Raw genomic sequence first — 20,226 nt, 5'->3', positions numbered from 1 at the left:
GTGCGATGAAAGTGAGCCTGTTTCATTTGATGAGGCACAAAGTTCAGAAAATTGGATGGCTGCTATGCAAGCAGAATACGATGCTATTATGAAGAATGGTACATGGTCTTTATGTGACTTGCCCCCTGGCAAGAAGGCCATTGGCACTAAGTGGGTATACAAATTGAAGCGTAAGCCTGATGGCACAGTGGATCGCCATAAGGCTAGGCTTGTTGCAAAAGGTTATGCTCAAGAGAAGGGCATTGATTTTGATGAGACTTTTGCTCCCACATGTCGTATGACCACTGTTCGTAGCATCTGTGCATTAGCAGCTCATAATGGTTGGAATGTACATCAGCTGGACATAAAGACTGCGTTCTTAAATGGAGATTTGCATGAGGAGGTGTATGTATCGCAGCCTCGTGGTTTTGTTCAAAGAGGGCAGGAAAACAAAGTGTGCAGGTTAAAAAAGGCTTTATATGGTTTAAAGCAAGCTCCAAGAGCTTGGTATGAAAAAATACATGCATATTTGACTGCACATGGGTTTCAGAATAGTCCAACAGAAAGCACTTTGTATGTTAAACGTGTGGATGGTGTACATCTAATCATTGCTCTCTATGTCGATGACATGCTGCTCACAGGACCAAATAAGAGTCATATTGCTGATTTTAAGGCTGATTTGAATGCCTCTTTTGAGATGTCAGATTTGGGGCATTTGCATCATTATTTGGGGATACAATTTAAGCAGTGTGATGGAGGTATTGCTTTGTGTCAGACAAAGTATATTGAAACATTGTTGCGGAGATTTGGCCTTGAAGACTGCAAGCCTATTGCTACTCCAATGGAGACAGGTTTGAAGTTGAGTCTTCATGATGCTGGAGATCACTTTGATGTCACACTCTATCAGACAGCTGTTGGTTGCCTCATTTATGTATGCATTACGAGGCCAGACATTCAGTTTGCAGTCTCACAGGTGAGCAGATTTATGCATAGCCCAGGCATTAAGCATTGGCAGGCAGTGAAGCGTATCTTTCGCTATTTGAGTGGTACTCGGCATCTTGGGTTGTTTTATCCCAAGGGGGGATCATTGCCGCCAGATTTACATGCTTTTTCAGATTCTGACTGGGCTGGTTGTTATGACACACGCGTGTCCACGAGTGGTTTTTGCTTCATGCTTGGAAGCTCATGCATATCATGGTTGAGCAAGAAGCAGCCTACTGTGGCCACTTCTAGTTGTGAAGCTGAGTACAGGGCAGCTTTCACAGCTACGGTTGAGTGTGTGTGGCTCAGACGCCTTATGGCTGATTTGGGTGTTGGGCAGCCATCTGCCACCACCATCTTCACTGACAGTCAGAGCGCATTGGCAGTTGCGCGGAACCCAGTGTTCCATGCTCGTACGAAGCACATTGAGGTGCACTACCATTATGTCAGGGAGAGACTCTCTGCAGGAGAGATCAGTTTGGCTTATGTGCCAACACAGGATAACCTTGCAGACCTTTTCACAAAGGCTCTGCCTCGTGAGAAGTTCGAAGCTTTTCGCAAAGCTTTGGGCTTACTCCCTTTTGTGGATTCGTCCACATAGCTAGACACTTCCCTATACATGAGTGCTAGCTCTTGTTCACCGCATCACTCCAGGGGGGATTTGTTACCATATTATAGTAGTGATGTGTGTGAACACACTTAGGACCGCCGGGGCACTTTTTCCCTCACTAGGAGGTTTTTTCCCCCGTGCATTGTATATACGCCCATTATCTTCTAGGGCTTGTTATCTTTCATTTTTTGGCACTCATAATACACTACTGTGTTGTGCTCAAGCTTCCTCATCTTCTTGAAGTTGTGTGTGCATTCCTGCAACCCTAATTCCAACAATGATAACCTCCAACTTGATGAGGAAGAGCTCGACTTGGATGTTCGTAAAACTCTTCATAGATTGCAGCCTGGACCTTTGAAGGGTTAAGGAAAAAACTTGGGTGAGGCTATGGAAAAGTGGATTGAAGAAATGGAAGAGTAACTGCGAGACAAACCGTCTGGATCGGAATACCCAGACATGAAATAATCTCAAAATTTACCTAAGGACGAGAATCTGTTCTTCGAGCTTTTTGGAAACAAAGATGAACAAATTCTTAGAGTTAACCCAGGGGAGAAAAACTATTGAATTATATCACCAAGTTCGGTCTCCTCCTCAAATACTCGCCACCGCTGGGGTGGATGAAGAACAGCTGATGGCCAGGTTCATTCGGGGACTGAACAAACCTTTGAATGAAGAATGCCAAGCCAGTTTCCATGGCTGAAGCAGTGTGGATGGCAAAGGATTTCACCAAGGCCTTTGATGTCAAAGTCCCACCAAAGCCAGCACCATCACCTTTCAAACGGTTTTTAATTCCAGAAGGTGTTTCCAACCTTCCGCTGCCTAAAAGATATCAGGGTCAAGCCCAGGATATGGGAAGTTCTAGAATGGAAGAAATGTCCTTTTCCTGAAACTCTATCCCCTGGAATTCAACTTGAGTAGTTCAACTCGTGAACAAGGGAGTGAAGGTTATTCTCATTAAAATTGATTTTATGCATAGAAAGATGCATAAAGGATTTATTTTTCTTTCAAAAGTGTTATTCTCATTAAAATTGATTTTATGCATAGAAAGATGCATAAAGGATTTATTTTTCTTTCAAAAGTGTTATACTCATTAAAATTGATTTTATGCCTAGAAAGATGCATAAAGGATTTAATTTTATTTCAAAAGTGTTATTTTTCTTAAAATTAAATTTATGCATAAATAGATGCATAAAAGGATTTTTATAAAAGTGTTATTCCCACTGAAGTTGATTTTTATGCATAAATAGATGCGTAAAGAATCTTTATATCAAAAATTAGAATTCTCTTAAATTCTATGTTTAAATTCTATGAATAGATGTAATGAGATGTGATGAGAATCAGATAAGTGTGAATGAATGGATGGGTGGATATGAGGTGAATATAGGTGATGAGATGTGAGGTGAATAGATGTGATGAGATGTGATGTGAATCAGATAGATGTGAATGGATGGATGGATGTGATGAGATGTGATGTGAATCAGATAGATATGAATGGATGGATGGATGTGAGGTGAATAGAGGTGATGAGATGTGAGGTGAATAGATGTGATGAGATGTGAGGTGAATAGATGTGATGAGATGTGATGTGAATCAGATAGATGTGAATGGATGGATGGATGTGATGTGAATAGAGGTGGTGAGATGTAAGGTGAATAGATGTGATGAGACGTGATTTGAATCAGATAGATGTGATGTGAATAGAGGTGGTGAGATGTGAGGTGAATAGATGTGATAAGACGTGATCTGAATCAGATAGATGTGAATGGATGGATGGATGTGATGTGAATAGAGGTGATGAGATGTGAGGTGAATAAATGTATCAAGATGTGATGAGAATCAGATAAGTGTGAATGGATGGATGGGAGGCTATGATGTGAATATAGGTGATGAGATGCGAGGTGAGTAGATGTGATAAGATGTGATGAGAATCAAATAGATATGAATGAATGGATGAGATGTGACATCATGTGATAAGATGTGATGAGAATCAAATAGATATGAATGGATGAGATGTGACATCATGTGATAAGATGTGATGAGAATCAAATAGATATGAATGAATGGATGAGATGTGACATCATGTGATAAGATGTGATGAGAATCAAATAGATGTGAATGAAGGGATGAGATGTGACGTCATCTGAATCAGGATGCAAATGAATGATATGGGATATGAGTGGATGATATGTGATGAAAATGGATGTAAATGTATAAGTGAAGAATGGATGTGAATATATATGTGAAATCATTGATGTAAATGAGTATGTGAAAGAATGGATATAGACATGTATGTGAAACAATGTGATGTGATGTGTCATAAATATTTGTGGATGTGAATGTGATGGATATGAATGAATGTGAATGTGATGGATATGAATGAATGTGATGTGAATCGGGATAGATGTGAATGAATGAGATGTGAGGTAAAATAAATGAGATGTGATGTGAGTGAATGTGATGTGGTCTGAATAAATGAGATGTGAATGAATGTGATGTGATGAGATGTGGATATGGGTAGATGCGAGTGGATGAGATCTGATGTGATGAGATGTGGATATGGGTAGATGCGAGTGGATGAGATCTGATGCGGATAAATGAGAAAAGGTGTGATGAAATGGAAAATGATGTGATGATAATGGGAATACACATGAAATAAATGAGAATTGATGTGGAACAATGTGGAAAGACGAGAGTTTGTTATAGAAATTGTATTTATGACCTGTTTTTAAATGATTGTTTTATGTCAAGAATGTTGGGGAAGCATTTTGACCGTCTTGTGAATGAGGTTGTGGAGACCTAATCTGAAAAAGGTGGAACAGCTGACAGAGAATCAATGGAGGACATCTCGCATAGTAAGATCGGTCGAGGTCTTGACCAGCCTCGGTTCAATTAAAATGGTGAGCTTCCGGTACGGTGGATGAGGGACCAAGGAGGCGGCCTATGAGTGAAGCACTAGGTCACCTCTGCGAAGGATCCTAGAGGGTGCTGACCATACGGTGCTCAGACTCTGGGTCGCCAAAGATACCCACACGTGCATTGAAGGAAGATATAAATTAATAATCTGTATAATTGAAATTCCCATGGAGAACTATTCAGATGGAAATTTCGATCTAATGGACCATTATTGTGTTAAGATATGAATGATATGTTCTGAATGAATTGTTATCTAATAATGAGTTCTATAATATCTTTATCCCATGATTCTGTGAGGAACCGACCAATCTAAAGAACCCCAAAATTAGTTGAATCTAAAATCGAAATTGAATCATAAATAAAGGGACTTAACAAGAATTTTCGTATTGATAGGAGCATGGATCGAGGTCGTCGTGGTAGAAATGATAACCCCCAACTCGATGAGGAAGAGCTCAACTTGGATGTTCGTAAATCTCTTCATAGATTGCAGCCTAGACCTTTCAAGGGTGAAGGGGAAAGCTTGGGTGAGGCTATGGAAAAGTGGATCGAAGCAATGGAAGAGTACTTCGATGTCACTGGGTATAATGAGAAGAGCAAAATGGCTCTTGCAAGGCTGAAGATAGTAGAAACAGCTAGAGTGGCATGGAGAAACCACTGCGAGACAAACCGTCTGGATTGGAATACCCAGACATGGAATGATCTCAAAATTTACCTAAGGATGAGGTTCTATCCTCCTAGATTTTTGGAAACAAAGATGAACAAATTCTTAGAGTTAACCCAGGGGAGCAGAACTATTGAATTATATCACCAAGCGTTCACTCTCCTCCTCAAATACTTTGCCACCTCTAGATGAAGAACAGCTGATGGCCAGGTTCATTCGGGGACTGAACAAACCTTTGAATATCCACATAACTAGTATCCTAGCATCTGTCATCAACTTCTAGCATTGTAAACCACCATGAGTAAGACCTACGGACACTTGGATGGTCATCATAACTAGAGTTGTAAATAGTAACTAGATCTAACATTGTCATCTTAGTAGCCATGGCTATTTCATTGAGAGGGGGGGGGGTGTTGGAAACAATACAACAAATCATCCATGTGACATTGGGAATTAGGGCATATGGTTCATATATGGTCATTTAACCTTAGAACTTTTTGGCAGAATATGGTCTATGAGATACATTAGAATATATGGAGCATATTCTAGGCACCTACAACAAGTGGTAGGATATCTCCTTTGCACTCCAATCTAGGTTTTTGGGTGCTCTCTTCTAGATATAATTATGGTTTTGCTTAGGGATTAATCACACCCTAATCCATTGTACTCCAGCCTATATAAGAGGCTCTCATCTATTGCAAGTTAAGACAACCTCCATTATCCCATCTCTTGTGTCATTATGATGTCCATTTAGTTAATGATGTGATTAGCATTAATATTATCTTATCTAGTTTGTCTTATGTGCAATTATGATCATGGTGTGTCTCCATCCACCCTAATTCCAATAAACACACTTAGGACCTCCGGGGCACTTTTTCCCTCACTAGGAGGTTTTTCCCCCCTGTGCGTATGTACATCCTCTTATCTACTCATTTTAGGGTGTGTACTTATCTTTTGTATCTGGCACACATTTGTTAATTATATAATATAATGAGTTTGTGTGCTCTCAAGCTTCTCTATCTTGCGTGTGTGCATTGTTGCAACCCTAACCCTAATTCAAACAATTGGTATATCAGAGCTAGATTCCTTGACACTTGATCTAGTAGTCTGCCTCCCTCTCCTCATACCCTATTTTTCTGTCTCCGATTGAGATAATCTCTTAGGAGAAGAAGGTGTATACTGTAGTGTGTTCTATATTAAGTATACAAAAAATTTTGGGGTCCGCGGCACGATTCAGGCACGTTTTGGGCACCGCAAGGTTTCTGCAGACATTCTGGAGAGGCATCATTTTGGATTGGTTTTGCTCGATTTTGGGTGTTTGGGCTGTGTAGCGGCAAAGATTTGGTATGCAGTACCATCTACAGTGTCTTCAACAATATCGACCATTATACTTTTGCCGGTAACACTATGGCTCCTCCACATGCACCACCAGTACCTCCCACTGCTACTCAAATGAGATGGGATAGAGAAGAGATGCATAGGCACATGCATTGCTTGCACTTTCTATGAAGCGAAGAATTAAAACAGCATGGGATGCACTTGTTGCATTATACCAGGTGTGCAATGAAGCACGTGTTGCATATTTACGCAAACAGTTGGGGTTTGAGCACATGAATGAAGAAGACTCAATGGACAGCTTCTTGACCAAGATCAAAGATTTTAAGGAGCAGCTTGCTAGTGTGTGAATGAGATATATCCTAATAGTACATTGATGCCCACAATTCTTAATGAATTACTGGATTCTTATCAGAGTTTTGCCTCTACCCTTAGACTCATGATGATGAAAGGAAATCCAAATGCCCTTACATTTGATGAGCTGGTTTCAGTACTCTTGCAAGAAGAGCAGTCTACAAAACAGATCTAGCCCTCATATGAGGTGACTCTGAGCAAAAAGAATACCAGTGTTGAAGCAGAGAAGGATGTCGGAGTTGAAGCACGGTCAATGACGAAGGCTCATATCGATGTGTGGCAAAGCACTCCGAGGTGATAGTGGCAATGCAAAAACGTAATGTCGATGACGATGATGGTGGTGGTCTCTGATGACACAGGTATTGCATACCTGGAGCAGACAAGGCTACTGTTTGAGTGGTGCAAGCTCTGGTGACACGGGTGCTGCATACCTCAAGTAGAGAGGGCTACCGTCCTGATGGAGTAGAGAGGGCTACCGTCCTGATGGAGTAGAGAGGGCTGCTATCCCGATGTGTAGCTCAGAGGGCTGGCATCTCGATGTAGTAGAGAGAGCTCCTGTCCCGAAGTAGTAGAGAGAGCTCCTGTCCCGAAGTAGTAGAGAGGGCTGCTGTCCCGAAGTAGTAGAGAGGGCTGTTGTCCCGAAGTAGCAGAGAGGGCTGCTGTCCCAAAGTAGCAGAAGAAGGCCTGATGTAAGGGCTAAGAAAACAGCTTGATGTTGGCTGATGTGAGCCTTGCAGAAGGTGGCCTAGACCAGTAGAGGAAAACGCAGATATGAGCTTCTGCTTGTAGTAGGCGGCTAGGTGGTACCTGATATGGCGATGAAGTGGTACATGATGATGAGGTATGGGCAATGCTATATATAGTACAAGGGGGTGCTGGTCGGTCACCATAAAGGTGTAGGCTAGTAGCCAAGATAAAAACCCCAAAAAATAAAAAAATAAAATAACTAGAAACTCCCTTTTTAGGGCTGGAAAAGTGTTGTTTCTTCACACCCCCTCTCAGGCCAAAAAGGGGACCATGAGAGAAGATGAAGTATGCCAGGGTTCCACACAAACACAACGACAGAAGGAATGTATCCCCCTATGGAAACAAGATCTGATAAAGTCAGAGAGGGCGATCGTGATGGCAAAGGTGGTGTGGATGAGGTGATGTGCATGGGTTGATCGTCTCCCAAAGTATGATCTTCAACAAAATTCTCCTCTGAGTAAGAAATCCTAGTCCCTATGTGGTCTAGATCAGAGTTTGGAGAAGCATCTTCTGGTGAGAAGAATCAGTCCTCTCGAGAGGTCTTCAATCCCTTTGCTCACGATAGCTCTGATACCATGTGAGGGAAAAAGAACGGAAGGACCGGATATACGAGAGATCAGAGTAAAACTACAGCATGAAATATGTGAGTGAATATATATAAAAAGGTGAGTGCAGATATGTACAAGAGCCCTCATATGAGAGGTGACTCTGAGCAAAAAGAAGACCAGTGTTGAAGCAGAGAAGGACGTTGGAGCTGAAGCACAGTCGATGACAAAGGCTCCTGGCGATGTGTGGCGGCGATGTGTGGCAAAGCACTCCGAGGTGATAGTGGCAGCGCAAAAAGGTAACGTCGATGACGATGATGGTGGTGGAGTCTCTAATGACAAGGGTACTGTGTACTTGGAGCAGAGAGGGCTACCGTCCGAGTGGTGTAAGCTCTGGTGACACGGGTGCTGCTGCGTACCTGAAGTAGAGAGGGATGGAGCAGAGAGGGCTACTGTCCCGATGTGTAGCAGAGAGGGTTGCCGTCCGGATGTAGCCGAGAGGGCTCCTATCCCCTCCCAAAGTAGTAGAGAGGGCTGCTGTCCGGATGTGAGAGGGCTCATGTCCCCTCCCAAAGTAGTAGAGAGGGCTGCTGTCCGGATGTGAGAGGGCTCCTGTCCCCTCCCAAAGTAGTAGAGAGGGCTGCTGTCCGGATGTGAGAGGGCTCCTGTCCCCTCCCAAAGTAGTAGAGAGGGCTGCTATCCGGATGTGAGAGGGCTCCTGTCCCCTCCCAAAGTAGTAGAGAGGGCTGCTGTCCGGATGTGAGAGGGCTCCTGTCCCCTCCCAAAGTAGTAGAGAGGGCTGCTGTCCCCTCCCAAAGTAGTAGAGAGGGCTGCTGTCCGGATGTGAGAGGGCTCCTGTCCCCTCCCAAAGTAGTAGAGAGGGCTGTTGTCCCAATGTAGCAGAGAGGGCTCCTGTCCCGAGCACAGAGGGCTGCTGTCCCGAAGTAGCAGAGAGGGCTGCTGTCCCGATGTAGCAGAAGAAGGCCTGATGTAAGCGCCAAGAAAATTGCCTGATGTTGGCTTATGTGAGCCCTGCAGAGCAGAAGGCGGCTTGGACCAGCAGAGGAAAACGTAGATATGAGCCTCTACTTGTAGTAGGCGGCCAAGTGGTACCTGATATGGCGATGAAGTGGTACATGATGATGAGGTATGGGCAATGCTATATATAGTAAAGGGGGGTGCTGGTCAGTGACCATAAAGGTGTAGGCCAACAGCCAAGACAAAAACCCCAAAAAAATAAAATATAAAATAACTAGAAACTCCCTTTTTAGGGCTGGAAAAGTGTTGTTTCTTCACACCCCCTCTTAGGCCAAAAAAAGGGGACCATGAGAGAAGATGAAGTATGCCAGGGTTCCACACAAACACAACGGCAGAAGGAATGTACCCCCCTCTGGAAACAAGATCTGATAAAGTCGAAGAGGGTGATCGTGATGGCAAAGGTGGTGTGGATAAGGTGATGTGCATGGGTTGATTGTCTCCCAAAGTATGATCTCCAACAAGATTCTCCACTGAAGAGTAAGTAATCCTAGTCCCTATGTGGTCCAGATCAGAGTTTGGTGAAGCATCTTCTAGTGAGAAGAATCGGTCCTCCGGGAGTGCAAGTAGACGATCCATGTTGTGTGCTCTCGAGGTCTTCAATCCCTCTGCTCACGATAGCTCTGATACCATGTGAGAGAAAAAGGACGGAAGGACCATATATACGAGAGAGTAAAACCACACAGCATGAAATATGTGAGTGAATATATATAAAAAGGTGAGTGTAGATATGTACAAGAGCCCTCATATGAGAGGTGACTCTGAGCAAAAAGAAGACCAGTGCTGAAGCAGAGAAGGACGTTGGAGCTGAAGCACGATCGATGTGACGAAGGCTCGTGTTAATGTGTGGCAAAGCACTCCGAGGTGATAGTGGCAAATGAAAAAAGGTAATGTCGATGACAATGATGATGGTGCAGTCTCTGATGACACGGGTGCTGCGTACATGGAGCAGACAGGGCTGTCGTCTCGAGTGGTGCAAGCTCTGGTGACACGGGTGCTGCATACCTGATGTTGAGAGGGATGCCATCCCAATGTAGCAGAGAGGGCTGCTATCCCGATGTGTAGCAGAGAGGGCTGCTGTCTCGATGTAACAGAGAGGGATGCTGTCTCGATGTAACAGAGAGGGCTGCTGTCCTGAAGCAGCAGAGAGGGCTGTTGTCCCCCCCGATGTAGAAGAGAGGGTTGTTGTCCCAATGTGTAAGATTCCTCCCTCCATCTTTGAGGTGTAAAGGTGTAAGAACCTTCCCTTCTATTCTTGAAATTATTCCCCTCTCTGAAATAGGAAAAAGATCTTGTTTTACCCTGTTTTGGCCTAGAGAGAGAAAATATCTAGAGAGAGATAATCTAAAATTGAGATATTTTTGGATATAAAAATCCTCCTAGTGTCTAAAATGGATTCCCCTGAAACAAAAATTCAAAAAGAACTTTCCAATGTGCAATTGGAATTAATTGAAAATGTGTATAAATGACCTTAGCCTAAGGATCTAGATTTTCATAAATTTTTGGACTATGGTCCAATTAAGGTTCCTATGGACCAACAAGATTAATCCAAGTGTGGGGATGAGATAAATCCAAAGAATAAAAGAAACTACCCAAAAATGAGTAAATGCTCACATAAGATGAAGAGTTGACTGAGTACAAGGTTTATTAGTTAAAAACTATGAGATATTACTAAAAAATGAGATATTTTGGAATAATGATACATTTTTGACACCTTGGTAATAATAAGGAGGGGGGAGACTTTGAGGTAGGCGCCTATTTCACATATGTGGTTGAGTTTTTAATTTAATAAAATTGTGATATTTTTATCTCTCCTCTCTCCTGGGTCAAACCAAATCAAAGAGGGAGCCAAACTGATCCAAATCTTGTCCAAATTCAGTCAAACTGAAGGTAAAAAATTCTAGAACTTAGTTGGACTCAGTTAGTGGTCTCCCTCACCTATAAATAGACCCTCATTCTTTTGTATTTTCATCTTTGAGCTATATCATGCTAGTATTACATTAAAATAATGATATTTTCTATTATCCCTTAAAAATTCTCTACTTTTGGAGAGAGTGGAGCCTCTCTCTCTCTTCAACCTTCCTTGGAGCTTTCTTCTCATCAACATACTAACCAATTGATTGGTTGCGGGGCTTCTTTTCTAAGATAGAGATGCAAGCAAAAACAAGAGGTAAAGTGTAGTTTTTTGGTTTTTCTCTACTATTCTCAATGTTTTCACTTCTCAACCCCTCTCAAGCTTGATAAGTTTCTAAATTAAGTGTTTATAATACAAATCAAGCTTTTCTTAAGAGTTATAATGAATAATTAAGAAAAGTTTATATTTATAATTAATTAGGATGCTTTTTATGTTTATCTCTCTCTCCCCAAAAGAATGGTCATTCCTATGACCAATTCTCTATTCAAATGATGCTTCTCATTGATAAATTCTCAATTAACAAATCAAACTCTAGGCTTATGAAGCTAGAGGTTAAGAAAGTGGCTTTTTATACTTTTATGTTTCTAAAATTATGATAATCTTATAATTTAAATCCATAAATTGGATTTAAGTTTAGAAGATAGTTATACTATCATAATTGTATTACTAAGTTTATTTTTTTCAAAAATATTAAAAATTATCAGTAATAGCAGCGAGCTATGGTAAAATTTTTAAGAAATTGATACATAATTCATTCTTATGCATAACGTGAAAAGAGAACTTCCTACCATATTCTAGGATTGGTCATCCTATGCTAAAAGAATGATTTTCATCACATTCAATGAAAAACTAATTTTTAAGGTTTATGCATAATTAAATAATTAAGAAAAAAATTATGGTAATTTTATTTAAATGATAAAAGAGAAATTTTCATGACATTTGAAATTCAATCATTTAAATAAAAAAAGTGAAATTCTTAGCATATTAAAATTAATGGATGTTTTATTTAGATTTAAAGAGAAATTTTAGATAAATTTATTTTATGCATGAAACAAATTTAAATGATAAAAGAGGAATTCCCATGACATTTGGAATTCAATCATTTAAATGGAAAAAGTAAAATTCTTAGCATATTGAAATTAATGGATATTTTATTTTAGATAAATTTATTTTATAATAAAAGAGAAATTCCCATGACATTTGAAATGCAATTAATTAAACGCAAAAAGAGAAATTTCCATGATATTTGAGATCCAAGAAATTAAATGGGAAAAGAGAAATTTTTAGTATAATTTAATTTATGAATATTGATCAAAAGTGAAATTTTAAGCATTATTGAAAAATATGGGTAGAATTGATTTTTGTAAATCCCATGAATTCTTTTAAGAATATTGAACATATTTCACTTGAGAAATTTGAAAAAGAATATGAAAATAGCCATCTCGAGAAAAAGAACCTTTACCTAGGCTAAGTAATTGGCAAAAATTAAGAAAAAGTTCCATCGTGGGTATCGAAGTAGAAAAAGCTACTCAATGGAAATGAGATATTAGTCTCTTGTCCGGATATCCGTGGGCGAGGCCCCGAATGAGAGGCTCTGCCTCGCGCAAGAAGAGCCACTCCCGCTGCTAGTACCCTCGAATTCGTTCCACGGAGGGGACACGGATCTCTCACAATGTAACAGAAGAAGGCCTGATGTAAGTGCTAAGAAAACAGCCCGATGTTGGCTGATGTGAGCCCTACAGAAGGCAGTCTGGACCAGCAGAGGAAAACGCAGATATGAGCCTCTGCCTTGTAGGCGGCCAGGTGGTACCTGATATGGCGATGAAATGGTACATGATGAGTGATGAAATGGTACATGATGAGTGATGAGGTATGGGCAATGTTATATACAGTAAAGGTGGGGGTTCTGGTCGGTCACCATAAAGGTGTAGGCCAGTAGCCAAGAGAAAAACCCCAAAAAATAAAATATAAATAACTAGAAACTCCCTTTTTAGGGCTGGAAAAGTGATGTTTCTTCACAGGGGGTCCCTCTCCATAAGTCTTGAACACCAAAAAGAAACTCTCTCAATCATGAGCCACAACACAATTATGGAACCCAATATTGTGATCACTATGAAAATTGTTGGATCTCACGCTACCCTAGTTCTTTCTAAATATGGGGCGTAACACTCTCTTCGTTAGCCCAATAATCCCCTCCCACCTTCGAATATATGGAAGGCCCCATTGGGTTGATCGTAAAAAGCTCATGGCATGAAGAAGGTATGAGAAAGACATATTATGGCTATGCATGCTATGACTTTCACATGCTATAGTTATTGTTAAGTTTTCTTTTAAAAAAATGAGATTTTCACATGTATCGCCATTACAACTCTCCGTGGTCCTAGTGGGATGCAACGTAAGGAAGGCTAAAATTTAGAATTTATGTGAAACATGTCATCGGTGTACAGATACATGAGATGCAACCCCAACCCTAGGTTAACAAATCAATTGAAGTGGTGAAGGCCATGCCACGAGGCTTGTGATGCATGTTTTGCACGATGGTGGGATGACAAAAGTGTTACATTACAAGAATTGCCATTGTGTAATATATTTGGCTCTTGTATTTCCTTATTAACTAGGGCGAGGGTTTTATAATCCAAGCATTCCCATCATGTGATATATTCGGCTCTTGTATTTCCTTGTTAACTAGGGTGATTATTATATAATCCATAAGGTATTTCAGTGCCAAAAGCGAAGAAGAGTTCATGACCTCTAAAGGCCTACCCATTTCAGGGCATTTCGTGCTTGGTGACAATTTGATTTGGTTGTGGTGGTGTTAGCATGCCAAAAAAGCAAAATTTTGTTTGAAGCAGTAGGCATTTAGTAGTTATTCTACAAAGAAACTCATTACTTGTTATGTATGATACAAAGAATGTATGAGCGAGCATAACGATATTCTCTACTTCGTAAAAGGTGCCTTACTCATGGAATGAGGTGAAACAAACACGTTAATTAAATGATGTGTTCCACATAGTTCTAAATACGGGGAGTCTCATGAATGCGATTGTCCTAAACAATTTGTCCATGGAAGTTATTCCCAACAACATGGGCACCACCAATGGTTACACCTTGCAATTTGTCTTGAGAAGAGTGCTTCTTGGAGAAAAAATGGACCTGAGTAGAGATCTCAAGGACCACCACGAGGCCTGCCAAGGCTCCAAGAACTCCAATATACACATGGCGCCACTTCGATGGTGGTGAGAGTATATCAAACCCATAGAAAATATTAAGAATACCCAAGACAAGGATGGTAACTCCGAGGGTATAGTGGTACATGTTCCAACCTTTTCTGAGGTTATGGTCATTTTTGGGTCTCAAAAGGATGGCCATCACCTGAAAAACAAAAAGCCCACAAAGTTAGAACTTAGGGGGTGTTAAAATGCATGTGAAGGCTATGACTCATGATGCTTTTTTATAAAGCCTACATAAATTCCATAAAGGTATCATATTAAATATGCGTTCGAAGTCTAAACATGTGTCAAAACTTAGTAGTCTAAACATGAATTCCACACCTTGCAAATTAAGGCCATTAAAGCAAATTTTCCATGAAGGACAAGATAGCACTTAGGCATTCAATTTTACAAAAAATTTGAAGTCTAAGGTAAGGTTGCAGATTTCAGGCCCGATTCCACAAACGTACAAAGGTATCTTATCAAACATGCGTCACAAGGAGAGAGGGAAGGACCCTCTAAATGCACTCTAATAAAGTCTTTTAAGAATCATTAATGCACTCAATTCAAATGACAAGTGGACTCACCTGCAAGGTGGCGATGGCAAAGAGGGCGATTCCTAGGGACCGGTGCTTTGAGTATACGATGCCGACAGAATAGCCACCCAGTCGCAAGCCTGTGGCCCATCCAGCTACACCCAGAGAGTAGCCTGCGATCTGGATGAACACATGTATGTAGAACCATGCCGGGTCGCTGAAAGGCCGAAGGTAACGCGCAGCGATGGCACCCAGAGGTATAAGAACGCCCCATCCGACCGTGTTCAGCACAGCGTGTCTCTGTGTGTGGGGGGCGGTAAAGTTTTCCCCCCAAAAAAAAAAGAAATGAAAAGAAAGCACAAAAATTAAATCACACCTACATTCTTGAGCAAATAATGAGGAGGTTGAACCGTCGATGAGGTCGCGATCCCGGAGGATACGTTGATCGTTTTCAGACCAGAAAGGTCCGCGGCGCTAAGCCCATGGATGCCCGGCTGGAAATTGGAGACGGAGGCGCCCCTGTTCCACACTATGTTGAGCAGGCGGCGCTTGAGCCTGAGGGAGACGAGCATGGCAATGCTGGTGCCGCCGCCCGAGATCTGGACGCCCATGTCCAGCACCTCCAGGCCGATGGGCGTGCACTTGAGCGGCGAGCCCGCCTTGGTGTCCGCCGTGACGTTGTAGGTGAGGATGGTGCTGCCGTTGGGGGCTTGGAAGGCGATGAAAGCTTGCGCTCCCACCATGGCCGGCCGGGAGGCGGCGTCCGGGTTGATGCCCCATCCCACCCAGCCGCCGGAAGAGGGGGCGGTACCGGAGAAGAGCACCTCCAAGGTGTTGTTCTGCGGATGCAAAGACCACGCTATGCTGGCCTGCTGCACGGACAGATCGTTGCAGCTGGCGAAGAGCTTGTTCTCCCCGTTGAATGTGTAGGATTTGGAGCAAGTCTGGCCAAAGCAAGGGGATACGAGGAGAGGCAGCAGGAGGACAAAGAGCGAAGCCGTTGCCGCCATGGCGGGCAATATTCAGGGACGAAAGCAAGCAAGCCTTTAAAAGACAACTGCTGCAGCTGGCAGCGCCACCACTGCTTTTTTAATATCAGCTCACTCTATTTTGGCCCACCCCACAATGCTTTCCATGTCCTACCGATCCCGTGTAGTTTTTGTTACTCCTAGTCACAACTTTATCCTTCTCGAAGTCTCCTTATCAAGGACTAAACCCAAAAAAAAGCTCCCCCTTAAGTCTCCTTTAAAATTGCCTCCTTCTTTCCCTTCAAGAAAGCCACTTCAACCAATGCTCCACCTTTTCCCATAGTCTATGCTAGTGGCCTTGGGCCTCCAACTTGTGGATTCCCGACTCATATTCTATTAAGGCATCAAATCATTACATTATGTAGATCCACATTCCAAGGTTCATCTTCCCAACAACCATGTAAAAGATTTGGTCTTGGCATGACCTTCACACCGAAAATTAAAATAAGGATTTGATCTAGGAATTCACAATTGGAATCACAACAAGCCTAGTCCTTTTCGTTCACTATGTGACTCCACTCAAGGCTATCTTAGATCAATTGGACTTATTCTTTTGATTGGATTTAGCACCCTTGTAGGGCACCCAACTATACATATGCTTTAAGACCTCTATGTTTGTGATGGTGGCACCTAAAAGTCACCAACCTTTCTTGTTTAAAATGAAGGACAAGATGTAGATGCCAAATAAAGTGACATGACATACCACCTAGTCCAAATACTAAAGTCTATGAAGTTAAGGATCTAAAATTGTAAGACGCCTTGAAATGGTGTCGTCATGCTTGTGTAATCCAAGATCTAGGATCACAAATGGCTTCATTTAGCCACATTTACATGAATGCATTGTGTTTGAAAGACTTTGATTGGTCTGTAAGTGTGAAACCCAAAAAGTTAAATTTACTAAATTATTAAATGCATGTCTTTATACTTTAAGACCTTTACATTTGTGATGATGGCACCTAAAATTAACCAAGCTTTCTTGTTTACATTTAAATGTCAAGGACAAGATATAGATGCCAAGTAAAGTGAAATGGATGTTACTTGATAGTGACATGCCACCCAAAAGGAATAATGCAGATAGTCTATAAAGTAAAGGATTTAGAACAATGCAGCTTGAAGTGGTGCTTGTGTAATCCAAGATTGATGATAACAAATGGCTTCATTTAGTCTCATTTACATGAATACATTATGCTTGAAAGACTTTAGTTAGTTTACAAGAATAAAAGGGCACACCAAAAGCATATTGCTTGTCCTAAGTTCATAAGCAACTTTAGTCCTTTCATCATGACCATAAAAGTTTCACGCATTCTTGAGTTAGTAAAATTTTCATGCTGAATAAGATATTTTCTAGGGTTTTTCATCCTACAAGATAAATCTTTTCAACCAACATGACTAAAGGAGAAATGAGAATTCTATCCAAGGTAATAAGGGGGATTATGCACCTTAGAGATGAAAGGTTGTTAAGCTTATGAGAAATCACACTTGTAAATGTTAAGATGCATTGTAAACCTCAAAGGGAGAGTGTTAGAAAATAATTGATGAAGGGTACTTGGAAATATGGGGGAGTATATACCTTAGAGATGAAATATTGCTAAGGTTATGATAAATCACACTTGTAAATGCTGAGAGATGTTATAAACCTCAAAAGTTATTAACTAGGCATGGCCGATTCCCAAGAATAAGGCCGTTATGTTAGGAATAAATACCCTTAGTATTATCAATCAAATATACCTTAGCTTAGGGTAAGCTTAGGAATGTGACTCAAATAGTAATAAAGGTGACACTATGTTTCTCGATTCGTGTTGTTATGTACTGCGCTAAGCACTTATGGAAGAGATTATGATTACGATTATCATTATGACAATCATTATAATTATCATCATAGATTTAGAGAAGAAAGCAACATTAGTCATGCATGATTCATATTTATAATTCTATGTAGTCTTGTGAGTGGTGTAATGTATAGTAATTTGTGTATCACATAACCTTGAATGTCTGAATGTATTGTTTGTATGCAATTCTGTTTAATGTTTAACTTGTAATTCTTGTATGGGTTTAGCTACCAACACTTTTGGGGCGATCCTATTGTGAAGATCAATCACTCAAACATGCTCTGATCTTTGTTGTGAGCATCATGTAGTTTTCTAGCTTGTCTAATTATGTTTAATGTTTAATTTGTAATTCTTGTATGGGTTTATCTGGCAACACTTTTGGGGTGATCCTATTATGATCAATCACTTGAACATGCTCTGGTCTTTGTTATAAGCATCATGTAGTTTTCTGGCTCGTGTGGATCCTCTTCCCTTGCCACCAATTAAGTTGCAGATTATTCACTTTCTCCTAGGTTATTCTTTAGTTCCTCTTTCCTGGGTCATTTAGACCCTGATGGCATTCGTTGTTCCATCTTACATGTTGATGTGTTTTCTTCCTTGTGTGACATTGTTTTGCTTATTTCACATATCTCTATCTTGTTAGCCTCTGTTTGTGGCATCTAGTTGATTGAGTTAAAGTGGTCGCATTTCATGGGTGTTCCTCTTTGGGTCTTCAAGAATGACTTCCATTTTCTATGTTTAATCCTTTTATCTTACTCCCATGCGGCTATCTACCCACCGGTTGCATTTCTAGTCAGTGTGCCCACCGGTTGCATTTCTAGTCAGTGCTCATTTTGATGTGGATGGCTTGCTTCTTATGGAGGTGGAGCACAACAATAACTCTTACAAGGTTGCCAATTGTTGTTTTACTCTTCACTTATGAGACAAACCGAGAATGGCATTATGACGCTCGCCAAGAGCATCAATGGTGTGCCACACTGGGGCGGCAGTAGATAGCTCGAGTCTGTAGGAGGATGAGCCTACGTAAGAGAGATATCCAAGTTCCAAAGAAGCCTATGAGCTAGAACGGAGGGCAACTCCTCGCAATCGGAGCCACCCTTTAATTTCTTCAAAAGTGGCTAGCTATCTCTCTTGATTTCCAACCTTTTGCTTGCCAAATTAGGTGCAAAACTTCCTTTGCCACATCACCTAGTGGTTCCAGGCTCAGTTGGTCTTTCAGCTACTAGTATCTTAGTATCTTTAGTTGGTCGCGTGGGCACGCCATTACCTCGATAGATCGATCATTGCTCCACATGTGTCCCTCAAATACCCAAAGTTTTATGGTAAGAAGGAGGATCCTGATACACATGTAGCAAATTTTAAGAATATCTACTAGCTAATGGTATGTAGCATATGGTCCCAATAGTTCAGAAGTGTAATGCATTCAGTGGCAGTTTTGATGGGCAAGTGACCAATTGGCATACAAAGTATGGCCCTAATTACTTCCCTACTTATGCAGAGTATGGACCTAATCATTTCCCCACTTATGCGGGCCTAGATGATGTGTATTCTGGCACCAATTTCAGAAGGATAAGACATTCTCATAGGTGTTGGAAAAAATACACCACCTAGAGCAAAAAAGCTTATTGGTAGAAGAAGGCACTCATGGGCGGAGAATGGTTTTTCTATGGGTTGCGAAATTCGATGTGTTGATCTCACGATCACTGAATTTGATGGGTTGGTGGAACCTATTCCAAGATCGTAGCGTAGTTTAAGGAAAACTAAGGGAAACTTTAACTTCCAAGAAGATGAAGAAGAAGCGAGACATAGATTCCTCGAAGGATGAGTAAGAGGAAGACACTTCAGATGATGACTTGGATCCAGAGTCGAATTCAAAATCCAAGCACACAAGAACCAAAAGAAGAAAGGATAAAAAGTTAGAGACGGTTGAAGAATGATTGGTGATAGCATGGGTAAGCTTCAAGGTGGAAGTGAAGGAGGAATTGGATCTAGAATACGATCAGATGCCTAATGCATAAAAGTGAAGGAGGAATTGGATCTAGATTACGATCAGATGCCTAATGCATAAAGTGTTTGAATCAAGGTCATATCGAGGAGGAATGTAAGCTAACACACCCTACTCTGCCATATGTCAGACCACCATCCATGTTACGAAGGCTTATCGCGTCAATGGTAGAGTTCAGCATCACAAGTGACAAGTGGACCAAACCCAAAGTGCAGTACCAGTTTAATAGATGCCACCAATCAGCCACATAAATATAGGCATATTGCAGGCTTGCCCTTATGGTTGAGATCTTGTAGTGGTATGGTAGGTGTACCCTTTTTTCATTGTTACTATTACAAAGAAATTGGTCATTGTAAGACCAAGTGTCCACAAGTGGTAGCATCATCAGCAAGAAGTCTAAACAACACAACCAAAGGTGGAAACTTTGGTTAAACATCAAACAATTAATCTTGTAAAAATTGAGCCATATTATGTGGCGTTAGAGCCACCAAAGGCGTTTGTAGCAATCACGAGGGCGTAAGGCCTAATAGTTCACCCAAATAAT

General features: G+C 41.2%; 1 protein-coding gene across 1 annotated transcript; it reads right to left on the bottom strand.

Moving 5' to 3' along the window:
- Positions 1-14,066: 14,066 nt before the first annotated feature.
- LOC147624768 (cytochrome b561 and DOMON domain-containing protein At5g35735-like) lies at positions 14,067-15,889 on the bottom strand. Its single transcript, XM_086819814.1, has 3 exons — positions 15,201-15,889; positions 14,872-15,120; positions 14,067-14,447 (listed from the first exon to the last, which is right to left on the bottom strand). Exons 1-3 carry the CDS (start codon positions 15,828-15,830, stop codon positions 14,124-14,126), a joined length of 1,203 nt encoding a protein of 400 aa, XP_086675940.1. The 5' UTR covers positions 15,831-15,889; the 3' UTR covers positions 14,067-14,123.
- Between the last annotated feature and the right edge of the window lie 4,337 nt (positions 15,890-20,226).

This window comes from Cibotium barometz, chromosome 25 (genome assembly GCF_041138505.1).
Source record: "Cibotium barometz isolate CiBa-2024 chromosome 25, ASM4113850v1, whole genome shotgun sequence".
NCBI classification, from domain to species: Eukaryota; Viridiplantae; Streptophyta; class Polypodiopsida; order Cyatheales; family Cibotiaceae; genus Cibotium; species Cibotium barometz.
This window is presented reverse-complemented; position numbering and strand designations above follow the sequence as displayed.

Excerpts from the sequence above, each read along its gene's own strand:
- LOC147624768 (XM_086819814.1), bottom strand. The coding sequence starts at position 15,830 with ATGGCGGCAACGGCTTCGCTCTTTGTCCTCCTGCTGCCTCTCCTCGTA. Across the intron at positions 15,121-15,200 it reads CTCATTATTTGCTCAAGAAT|AGACACGCTGTGCTGAACAC; the intron begins GTAGGTGTGATT and ends CCCCACACACAG. Across the intron at positions 14,448-14,871 it reads TTGCCATCGCCACCTTGCAG|GTGATGGCCATCCTTTTGAG; the intron begins GTGAGTCCACTT and ends TTTGTTTTTCAG.